The 12,181-nt window shown below is 42.5% G+C and overlaps 1 protein-coding gene across 4 annotated transcripts in view; it reads left to right on the forward strand.

Moving 5' to 3' along the window:
• The window catches only part of NCKAP1 (NCK associated protein 1), a 96,529-nt gene that overhangs the window by 41,399 nt on the left and 42,949 nt on the right, over positions 1 to 12,181 (forward strand). For all 4 annotated transcript variants that reach the window (XM_083154679.1, XM_083154680.1, XM_083154681.1 and 1 more), the window contains 5 exons: positions 265 to 321; positions 1,350 to 1,492; positions 1,932 to 2,022; positions 4,276 to 4,413; positions 4,631 to 4,679. In XM_083154679.1, the coding sequence (XP_083010805.1) occupies positions 265 to 321; positions 1,350 to 1,492; positions 1,932 to 2,022; positions 4,276 to 4,413; positions 4,631 to 4,679 (478 nt within the window). The remainder of the gene's footprint in view (positions 1 to 264; positions 322 to 1,349; positions 1,493 to 1,931; positions 2,023 to 4,275; positions 4,414 to 4,630; positions 4,680 to 12,181) is intronic.

A 12,181-nucleotide genomic window follows, 5' to 3' on the forward strand; every position in this document is an offset into this window, starting at 1 on the left:
CAGTGAGCGTTTACAAGCCCAGCAAATTTATTTATTTATTTTATTTTTATTCCGCCCCCCCCCCCCCCCCCCCCCCATCATAGGGTCAGCATAAATGCTAGGGAAAACCGCCCAGTGTGTATGGACTTTAAGTGTTTCCGCTCCCAGTACAGTGTCTATAGTTCTGTGTCATGGAGATGTGTTTATTTCGGTGGGGCTGGGAGGACAAGTACTGTGCAATGACTGCTAATTGTGGTTGTTAATCGTGTTCCTATTATTTTCCAGGATCATGTATGTGAACTGCTAAACACTATTGATGTTTGTCAAGTTTTCTTTGATATTGTAAGTATAGAAAAATGTGTGAAACTGCACAATGATGCTTTAAGTAATAAACTGAAATGTGTGTATCTGAGCCCTGCAGGACTGTATCAGTGGGTAATAGAGCAGTGGGTTTGTGCAGCTACCAGGGGGAATTTGAAATATGGTGGGAGTGTCCCTGAGGTGTAGGATGCCATTCAATCTTGGATGTTTTATTAAAGCGGCAATCATTTACAATAGAATCCAACCTGGTTTTTCCTTGTAAATAAATGATTGCCACTTTAAAAATAAAAAATAAAATCAGATACAAAAGTCTCATGTGCCATAAATGAACACGGGGGTCACGGGTATTAGTGTAACCTATTAACAGGCTAATATGACCCAAAGGAGATTAATACAGATCTAAAAATAAAAAGAAAGAAAAAGGGAAAAGTAAATGGGAATGGGAAAAAAAGAGTGGGAGATGAGATTTCGTGAGTGAGACATGCGGGGAGGAGGAAAGGGTGAGTATAGAGAGATGCGTACGGCGTTAATATGGTTGGAAGGCTGGATTGTGTGGGTTTAAAATAACAACGAGAGGTGAGGTAAATCAGGAAAGTGGAAATCTAGAAATAGAAGGCAAAAATACAGATCGGTTTAAGCAAGTCCAGGGAGAGGCAGGTTTCTTGGAGTACCATGGTTGCCATACTTTGTGAAACTCCGCCACTGTGTCATTTTGGAGGCTAGTAATATATTCCATTTTTGGAGACAAATCAGAATCGGTTTAGTTATTCTTGATAGGATATAGGCTTTTTCCAGGCCTTAGCAACCTGAAGTTTAGCAGCACAGGTGATATGAAGGATCAATTTGTTGGAAGGGGTGAGTAACTGGTCGACTGGGGCGCACAGGAGCATTGTGGCTGGAGTCGGAGGGGGGCAATCTGGTAGTGCTGAGTTTATGACAGACTGGACCATTTGCCATATCCATTCTCCATTCTCCTTGATAGCTACCTTTTTTTTGTATAATTTGTTAGGCCTTTTTCTTTTGTTAACGATCTTGTCTTTGTTCTGCAGACTGTCAACTTTGATTTAACCAAGAATTACTTAGACCTGATAATAACTTACACTACACTAATGATAATGCTTTCCCGGATTGAAGAGCGAAAAGCAATTATAGGGCTCTACAACTACTCTCATGAAATGACTCACGGTTCCAGGTATGTGAATTATGTTGCATTTAAGTACTAGCCTTCTAACCTTTCTAGCACTAAGCCTTGGGATAAAATCCTTAAAAAAGACAGAGACAAGCGTGGCAGGTATTCAATGCTGTGGGCAAGTTTTCTGCATTAGCCGCAGGTCTTGCTGTTTTGGGGAATTCTCGCCGTCCTGTGACGGCGAGGATTTCCCCGGAACGTTGAATAGGGCGAGCGGCTGGAGAGGAGGTTAAACAGCGAGGATCGCTGGTGTTCTGCAATCCTCGCTGTTTAACCCCTCGCCGGCCGCATTGAATACCTGCCTTTGTAAATGATTATTGTTATTATAATCTTTTATTTGTAGTTTGCATTAATTATTCTATTTTTCTATCTGTCATTTTAAAAATTACAAATATAGAGTTTTTCTTTGTAGTTACAGTATATATTTTTATGTTCTTGCTAGTGATCGGGAATATCCTCGACTTGGACAGATGATTGTAGACTATGAAAATCCTTTAAAAAAGATGATGGAAGAGTTTGTACCCCACAGTAAGGTACGATATATTAATGTGAAGGAAAAATAGCCGATGATGATGATCATCATCATCATCTTTCCAGGTTTATTTGGGATCTAAACAGCTGTTTTTAGGGTATTACAGAGGGTCTGACACCAGGTAGTACATAAACAAATGTAATGGCTTGCAGTCTCATAGCTAATAAGTGTTTTTATATAGATTCACACCATAGGACATGGCTATAACGATGGGACGATGTGTTTGAGAGTTTAACTTAACCCTTTGAGTGCCAACGTTGCTGTGAGAGAGAGCCTCAAAATAGCCGCTAAAAATGCCGGCGCCGCTCACAGCGACTGTTCTTTAAGTACAAATACATTTAATTGAAGTTTAGTTAAATATTGCACCAAAAGAAAAGAAAAAGTTGTGGTGAGGGACGCCGGCATTTTTAGCAGATACTTTGCATGCCTCTCACAGCAACGTTGGCACTCAAAGGGTTTAATACATTGTTGAAATTCACTTCCTATTTGTCCACCCTTTAATCCATCGTTCAAAGCTGGTCAGTTGCTCTGCAGTAGCTGTGATGTTGGTTGGCTGCATATTTCCTAATGTATTCCCTTATAACATACTTGATGCAATCTCTAATTGTGAAGCACATTGATGTTATAAGAAGAGCGAAACAGGTTGAGTATCCCGTATCCGGGCATCCCGTATCCGAATTATTCCAAAAACAGTGGGTTTTTTTTGGAATAATTCGAATTATTATTATTATAATTTTTTTTCTTTACCCCCCTAACCCTTTTTTTATATTTACCAAGTCCCCCGGCTTCCACGCCAGGCCTTCAGCATCCTCTCCGTCGTCTCCAGCAGTCCCGGGAGTGCATTGCGCGAGTGTGTGCGTGCGGCGGTGACGTCATCGGCGCGCCTGGGAACTCGCGCAATGCACTCCTGGGACCGCTGGAGATGCCGGAGACGGTGCTGGTGGCCTGCCGTGGACGCCGAAGGACCATCGGGGCACCACCAGGGGACAGGTAAGTATGTTTAAAAAAAAAAAAATATATTCCAAAATCTGGAAAAATCCCTTAAACAGAATGCTCGTGGTCGCGAGCATTTCGGATAAGGGATACTCTACCTGTACCATTATCCTGTGCGCGACCATATTCTGGGCACAATGACAGCAGAAGAGATAGGTAGCTAAGTTGTTGTTCTGTATTCACTTAGATGCTTTGCTTTCAATGGCCACACGGAATGAACTGCTCTGGTTTTGAATAACGAATAAAGCCAGTATAAAATCAGATGCTGTGTCCTGTGTTATACTGTAGAATTAGGGGAGGACTAATTCCAAACGTAGCCACCTCTTCATACCTGGATATTTTGATGGCTCTGGCTCTCCTCTAGAATTCTCTCCCGACAGGTGGGCAAGAGGTATAGGGAACCTAGTGATCAGAGGTACTCGGTGGCAACATGTAATGCTGGACCAACAAGTATTGAAGTAGTAGTAGTAGTTGAAACATGCCTATGGTGCAACTCTGTAGCACTGTGCATCTTTTATGCAACTTTTTCCATTAGTTTGCCGTCTTGTTTCCAAAATGGAGTGAATAGGACCCACAGGCAGCTTTTGCTATTTGAAAAGTGTGTCATGTCTATAGTCGCTGTGTGACTGCGGCAGTAATTGGATAAGAAAGTTTACATTACACTGGTTTCCAAGAAAACACTGTAATGTTCTGTTTCTTATGCAGATAACCGCGGCATTCACACCTTAAATATAGACATGGCACATTATTTTAATCAGCAGAAGCTGCTTGTGCGTCCTATTCACTCCATTTTGCAAATAATATTCTATTTAATGGAAAATGTTGTAAAAAAAAAAAAAAAACGCACCCGGTGTAACAGAGGTACACTGAGCTCACACCTTATTTATAACAAGACTTGTGTGGCAGGAAGGATAGAGGTGTGCGGGCTATGAGATTACAGCACATTGTTCTTATTTTGCCTGTGGCATTTTATTGCTTTCACTTTCTTTTGCTTGGCAAACTTTGGCAAATTTGGTCGGTGAGGTTTTGGCGGTCTGATAAGTTCCCATTTGTGCATGTTCTAATTAGTACTGCAGCTCCCTAACCAATATAGAATCTTTCGAAATAACGGCATCCTCTCACAGTTGTGATTTTAATCGTTGCAGTTATTAAACAGCAGAGTGTTCTCTTTATTTTTTTTTTATTTTTTTACTGTATGAATATTACAGTTCTCCTTCGGTTATGCAGTGATTTGAGCATCGCTTTGTGTTTTCTGTTTCAGTCTTTGTCCGATGCCCTAATTTCACTTCAGATGGTTTATCCTCGGAGAAACCTTTCAGCAGAACAGTGGAGAAACGCACAACTCCTGAGCCTGATCAGTGCCCCAAGTACAATGTTAAACCCAGCACAATCAGATACGGTATGACAGCATAAACAACATAACACCTGGTCTATGAGCCATTATCTACTGCTTGTAGTATAAATGTAGCAGGCTTGGAAAACATAAAAAAAGAAAATTTGTTTTTGAAACAAAGGAAAATGTTCCATGTAGTTCTAATTTATATAGATACAATGTAAAGCCATGAGAATTGATCACGTGTGATTGTTATAGATGTTCTATCCCGCTTAACTTGCAGATGCCGTGTGAATATCTCTCGCTGGACGCAATGGAGAAATGGATCATTTGTAAGTTGTGCTTCTGTTGTTCTTGACTCCTTTACCCATGTGCCCTATGTCTGTAATTTAAATATCAGGTTCTAGTGTCTTGTTAATGTTTGACTATTACAAGCTCAGGAAGGGCTGGTATCACTGTGTGCCATGCAGTCTTGATTGACCAGTAAGATTGCAAAAAGACAAAGCATATTCTGTCTGGAGTTCTACAGCTGGCCATACAGATTCATTGTCCAATCTGGCTGGTCTGAACAAAAGAGAAAAAGAGGTTGCAGAATTCGATGCACACCTTTATGCAATTTGTGTATTTATTTTCATTTGATTAAAGTTTCATTAACCCCTTCCCGACATTTGACGTACATTTACGTCATGGCCGGGATGTACTTCCCGACACATGGCATAAATGTACGTCATGCCATTAAACTGTCACCGCGTCTATAGACGCGGTGACAGTTTAAACATGTCTGCTGTCCCTGACAGCAGACCTGTCCCTGCATGCCCAGGGGGGGCTGCGATGCCGCCCCCCCGTCGGCGATCGCTGTGATTGGCTGTTCAGTGTGAACAGCCATTCACAGCGTTTTCCTGTGTACCGGCGAATAACGTTCGCCGGTGACACAGGGATCGGTGGTGATTGGTGCTGTAAAGTCCTGCACCAATCACCACGGGGTGTAAGGGTGACACTGGTGTCACCCCACCTCACCCCACCCGCCCCCAAAGGCCGTGATTGGTTCGTCGGACCGACGAACCAATCACAGCCATGGAGGGTGATTTAAACTAACGGTGACTGCACTGCAGACGCCATTCCGGTCTGGAATTGCGTGCAGTGCGGTCACCGTGCCTATCTGCCGCGATATACTGACCTAATCCTTGCAAATACTTACCTGATCACTGCTTGTAGCGTTCCTGGATCTTGTTACTTCTTGTGACTTCCTGTGTTGTGCTGTGCTGTGTTGTGCTGCTGCAGTGTGATAGATTTATAGCTAGAGAGAGAGAGATAGAGAGAGCTAGTGACAGAGAGTGCTATATTTTGTGCTGCTGCAGTGTGATAGAGTTATAGATAGAGAGATAGGGGCAGATGTATTAAGCCTGGTGAAGAGATAAACTGGAGATAAAGTGGAAGGAGATAACGCACCAGCCAATCAGATTCCAACTGTCATATTTCAAACACAGCTGATTGGTTGGTGCGTTAACTCTTCCAGTTTTATCTTTATCTCCAGTTTATCTCTTCTCCAGGCTTAATACATCTGCCCCATAGAGAGAGATAGAGAGAGATAGAGAGATAGTGACAGATTGTGCTATATATTTTTTATATATATACAGCTGTACTGCGTGTGCAACTGACTGCTGCCCCCCCCCCCCTTTTGTGCTGATCAGTATAAATTAACTGATCAGCAACTTTTTGGGGGCGCAGGGTAGTGAGAGATAGAGAGAGATAGTGATAGAAAGTGCTATATTTTGTGTCTGCTGCCCCCCTTTTGTGCACCCCCAGCAACTTTTTGGGGGTGCAGGGGTTATTTTTTATATATATATAACTGTCAGTGCTGCTGCTGCAGTGTCATAGAGTGATAGATAGTGAGAGAGAGAGATAGTGAGAGAGATAGTGAGAGAGAGAGATAGTGAGAGAGATAGAGAGAGATAGAGAGTGCTATATTTTGTGTCTGCTGCCCCCCCCCTTTTGTGCTGATCACTATATCTGAGGTGATCAGCAACTTTTTGGGGGTGCAGAGTTTTTTTTTTTTATATATACCTGTCAGTTGCTGCCAGTTGCACTGTCAGTTGCACCAAAGGTTGTGCACCTGCTGCCCCTCACTGGTAATCAGTGTCGCATCACTGATCACCTTTTTTTTTTTTTTTTTTTTTTTGAGGGTGCTGTGGGGTCTTTTTTTAATTTTTTATTTTATTTTTTTGATCAAATTCCTGTTGCCTTTGAGCGCTGTTCAGTGACGGACGTTACTGACCAACATCTGTGCTCAATTTTTGGCGCAGGACCTTTTTTTTTTTCTGCACTACATACACACTACACACTACATACTACATTGAAATAAAGTTTGTACCCCCCCTACACTATACACGTGTTGAAACATTTCACTACCAGAAACACAAAAATAAAAATGGCATCCCAAATGTCATCCCAAATGTCATCCCAGTCATCCAGAAGAATGTATTCAGCGGAGGAGGCATATGCCATGCTTGCCTCTGACTCTGACACAGCCAGTGAGGCAAGCAGGGAATTTGAAGGATTCATCTTAAGCTCCTCTTCCTCCTCTAGTGATGAGGGACCCCCTCAAAGACGCCCCCGTAGAGCAGCTGAGACCCCCCCCCCAATAATTGATCTCGTATGGACCCCACCACCAGACAATTTTGAGCCCCAGGTTCCTGAGTTTTTGGCCATGCCAGGAATCCAATTTGATTCCACAGGTCTCAGAGAAATTGACTTTTTCAAATTATTTTTCTCTGATGATTTTATAAATTTAATGGTGGACCAAACTAATTTATATGCCCAGCAGTTTATTGCTCAAAACCCCACGTCATCATTTGCTAGGTGGACCCCTGTAGATGCAGTAGAGATGATGACGTTTTGGGGTCTGGTGTTTCATATGGGCATAGTAAAAAAAGCCAGAAATTAGGCAATATTGGAGTACAGATGTTCTGTACAGCACCCCACTTTACCGTATGGCCATGACCCGGACTCGTTTTGAGTTAATCCTTAAATTTTTGCATTACAACGATAATGCACAGTGCCCACCCAGAGATGATCCCACCTTTGACCGGCTATTCAAAGTCAGGCCGGTCATTGATCATTTCAGTGCCAAATTTGAAGAGATGTACATCCCAGATAAATTCATTTGCATAGACGAGTCCCTTATACATTTTAAAGGAAGGGTTAAATTCCGCCAGTACCTTCCCAGTAAGAGGGCAAGGTATGGCATAAAAATGTATAAGCTGTGTGAAAGCACCTCAGGGTACACTCACAGGTTTAGGGTATATGAAGGGAAGGATTCAAGAATTGAACCGCCAGAATGCCCCCCCTCCCTCGTAGGTGTTAGTGGAAAAATTGTCTGGGATTTAGTGCACCCCTTCCTGGATAAAGGTTATCACCTCTATGTGGATAACTTTTACACTAGCATCCCCCTGTTTAAGGCCCTTGGTTCAAGAGGTACAGCAGCTTGCGGTACTGTGCGCAAGAACCAAAGAGGCCTCCCAAAAACGCACATTGCCCAAGTAATGAGAAGGGGTGAAAGCAGGGGAATATGCACCGAAAATATGTTGTTGGTCAAATATAAGGACAAGAGGGATGTCCTTATACTGACAACAATTCACGGAGACAGTACCACCTCCGTCCCTGTACGAGGTACCAGTACCCACACCTCAAAACCTAATTGTATCCTGGATTACAATAGGTACATGGGCGGAGTGGATCTTTCAGATCAGGTACTGAAGCTGTACAGTGCCCTGCGGAAAACAAAAATCTGGTACAAGAAGCTGGCCGTGTATATCATCCAGATGGCACTGTATAACGCTTACGTGCTATTCCGTTCTACCAGCCAGAGGGGGACATTTATGCACTTTCAAGAGGAAGTCATAAAGGGCCTAATATTTGGGAACCAGCAGGCAGAGGGCCCCAGTACTTCTAGTACTGGCCCCCGTATTGTACCAGGGCAGCATTTTCCTGATGAAATCCCCTCCACTGGAAAAAAGGGCAGGACACAAAAAAGGTGCAAAGTTTGCTATAAAAAGGGAATAAGAAAGCAAACTATTTTCCAGTGTGACACTTGCCCCGACAAACCCGGCCTATGTATAAAGGAGTGTTTTAAAATATACCACACATCTATGGATTATTAGGTTCATAATTTCACCGTGCTTCGGGGGTCTTGCTAATGCCACATAGCACCCACCATTCATTCCACCAGAATCTGAGCCGCAAAATCCAAATATCACTCCTTCCCTTCTGAGTCCTGCCACTTTTTGGTCACACATGAGGCATTGCCGTACTCGGGAGAAATTGGGGCACAGATTTTGGGGTGCTTTTTCTCCTTCATACCTTCTGAAAATGAAAAATTTTGAGCCAGAACTGCATTTTTGTGTAAAAAAATGTAATTTTTCATTTTCACTGCCCAGTTGTATCAAAATTGGTGAAACCCCTGGGGGTTTGAAATGTACACTATACCCCTAGATGAATTCCCTGAGGGGTGTAGTTTGCACAATGGGGTCACTTGTGGGGGGGTTCCACTGTATTGGTGCTTTGGGGGTCTTGCTAATGCGACATAGCACCCACCAACATTCCACCAGAATCTGTGCTGCAAAATCCAAATATCACTCCTTCCCTTCTGAGTCCTGCCACTTTTTGGTCACACATGAGGCATTGCCGTACTCAGGAGAAATTGGGGCACAGATTTTGGGGTGCTTTTTCTCCTTCATACCTTCTGAAAATGAAAAATTTTGAGCCAGAACTGCATTTTTGTGTAAAAAAAATGTAATTTTTCATTTTCACTGCCCAGTTGTATCAAAATTGGTGAAACCCCTGGGGGTTTGAAATGTACACTATACCCCTAGATGAATTCCCTGAGGGGTGTAGTTTGCACAATGGGGTCACTTGTGGGGGGGTTCCACTGTATTGGTGCTTTGGGGGTCTTGCTAATGCGACATAGCACCCACCAACATTCCACCAGAATCTGAGCTGCAAAATCCAAAAATCACTCCTTCCCTTCTGAGTCCTGCCATGCACCCAAATGGTATTTTTTGGTCACATGTGAGGCATTGCCGTACTCGGGAGAAATTGGGGCACAGATTTTGGGGTGCTTTGTCTCCTTCATTCCTTGTGAAAATGAAAAATTTTGAGCCAGAACTGCATTTTTGTGTAAAAAATTTAATTTTTCATTTTCACTGCCCAGTTGTACCACAATTGGTGAAACCCCTGGGGGTTTGAAATGTACACTATACCCCTAGATGAGTTCCCTGAGGGGTGTAGTTTGCAAAATGGGGTCACTTGTGGGGGGGTTCCACTGTATTGGTGCTTGGGGGGTCTTGCTAATGCGACATAGCACCCACCAACATTCCACCAGAATCTGAGCTGCAAAATCCAAAAATCACTCCTTCCCTTCTGAGTCCTGCCATGCACCCAAATGGTATTTTTTGGTCACATGTGAGGCATTGCCGTACTCGGGAGAAATTGGGGCACAGATTTTGGGGTGCTTTGTCTCCTTCATTCCTTGTGAAAATGAAAAATTTTGAGCCAGAACTGCATTTTTGTGTAAAAAATGTAATTTTTCATTTGCACAGCCCAGTTGTATCAAAATTGGTAAAACCCCTGGGGGTTTGAAATGTACACTATACCCCTAGATGAATTCCCTGAGGGGTGTAGTTTGCAAAATGGGGTCACTTGTGGGGGGGTTCCACTGTATTGGTGCTTGGGGGGTCTTGCTAATGCGACATAGCACCCACCAACATTCCACCAGAATCTGAGCTGCAAAATCCAAAAATCACTCCTTCCCTTCTGAGTCCTGCAATGCACCCAAATGGTATTTTTTGGTCACATGTGAGGCATTGCCGTACTCGGGAGAAATTGGGGCACAGATTTTGGGGTGCTTTGTCTCCTTCATTCCTTGTGAAAATGAAAAATTTTGAGCCAGAACTGCATTTTTGTGTAAAAAATTTAATTTTTCATTTTCACTGCCCAGTTGTACCACAATACTATACCCCTAGATGAATTCCCTGAGGGGTGTAGTTTGCAAAATGGGGTCACTTGTGGGGGGGTTCCTAAATTTTAGCATCTTATGGTGCCTAGAAACCTACATGGTGCCTAAAAAATAATCTCATAAAAAGGAGGCTCCAAAATCAAGTAGGTGCTCCTTCTATTATGAAGCCTGTGGTTTGGTCAACGTGCACACTAGGGCCACATATAGGATATTTATGAAAACAAAAGAATTGGGGGAATACATTTTTAGTCACATTTCTCTAGTAAAATCTACTGTGTTCCTTAGAAAAATGTATTAAAATTGCAAATCTGCAAAAAAAATGAAATTTTGAAATTTCACCTACACTTTGTTTTAATTCCTGTGAAACACCTAAAGGGTTAACAAACTTCCAAAATGCTGTTTTGAATACTGTGAGGGGTGCAGTTTTTGAAATGGCATCATTTATGGGGGTGTCTCACATACAAGTCCCTCAAAGTCACATCAGAACTGAACTGGTCCCTAAAAAAATCAGTGTTTGAAATTTTCTTGAAAATTTGCTATTCATATTGTAAGCCTCCTAGTGTCCAAAAAAATTAAAAGGAAGTTGAAATAATGATGGAAACATAAAGTAGACATATGGTCTATGTTAGTTATTAACTATTTTGAGTGGTATGATTATTTGTCTCACAAGCAGAAAATTTAACATTTTGCAAATTGCTAAATTTTCCATTTTTTTACGACATTTTGGTATTTTTCACAAAAAAAACACAGACTGTATCGACCCAAATTTACCACTAATTTGAAGTACAATGTGTCACGAGAAAACAATCTCAAAATTACTGGGATAAGTAAAAGCAAAAAAAAGTTATCCCCACTTAAGTGATACATGTCAGATTTGAAAAAAAGGGCTCTGTCAGGAAGGCAAAAACATGCTGTGTCAGGAAGGGGTTAAAATTGACCCTTGCGTTTTTCTTTTATTTATTGAAACTCAGGGACATAAGGCACTGAGCCCGTTGTGAAGGGTACACGTAATTAACCAGTAATATACCATGCAGTAGGCAGAGCGGGTTCAGGGGCTGACCCGGGGGCGGCAGCCACAGGTGTCGGTAAAGAACAGGGCCCCCCACACAGCTAGTAACACCCCTTCTCTCCCCTGGTACCTGGCTGCGCATCCGGGCAGCGGGCTTGCACAGGTTACTAGGAGCCGCTCATTACATATGCGCATATGAATGAGCCACTTATTAGATATGTGCATATGTAATTAGCAGCTCCCGATTATTAAATATTCACTGCGCTGATAACCAGCTCAGTGCTAATTGCTGCCTGAGTCCTATATAACGGTTCAGAGCCGTTCACACTGCATAAAAACGTCTCTGAACTGTGTAGGACTCTGCTTTTTACCCGTTTGCAAGTACCAGTTATTTGTAACCGGTAAATGCAGACTGGAGCTTTCACCCTGCAGCTCTAACCGGTTTAAAAGGCTAAAAAAAGGCAATATACCGGTTAAGAGCTGCAATGTGAAAGGGGTATTGCACGCGGCATAACTGGGACTCTATATTTTAATACTATTTTCTGCACTGTTTTTTCAAACTTATCCCTAGTGCACCATGTATGTTGTCTGTAATTGTGGCCCTTATTCAGATCTGATCGCAGTACAATTTTTGGGGGGAAAATGGGCAAAAACCATGTGCACTGCAGGTGGGGCAGATGTAACATGTGCAGAGAGAGTTAAATTTGGGTGGAGTGTGCTGAAACTGAAATCTAAATTGCAGCGTAAAAATAATGCAGCCCGTATTTACCCTGCACAAAAACAAAATAACTCACACAAATCTAATTCTCTCT

Source organism: Crinia signifera, chromosome 7 (assembly GCF_055691185.1).
Source record: "Crinia signifera chromosome 7, ASM5569118v1, whole genome shotgun sequence".
Lineage (NCBI taxonomy): Eukaryota > Metazoa > Chordata > Amphibia > Anura > Myobatrachidae > Crinia > Crinia signifera.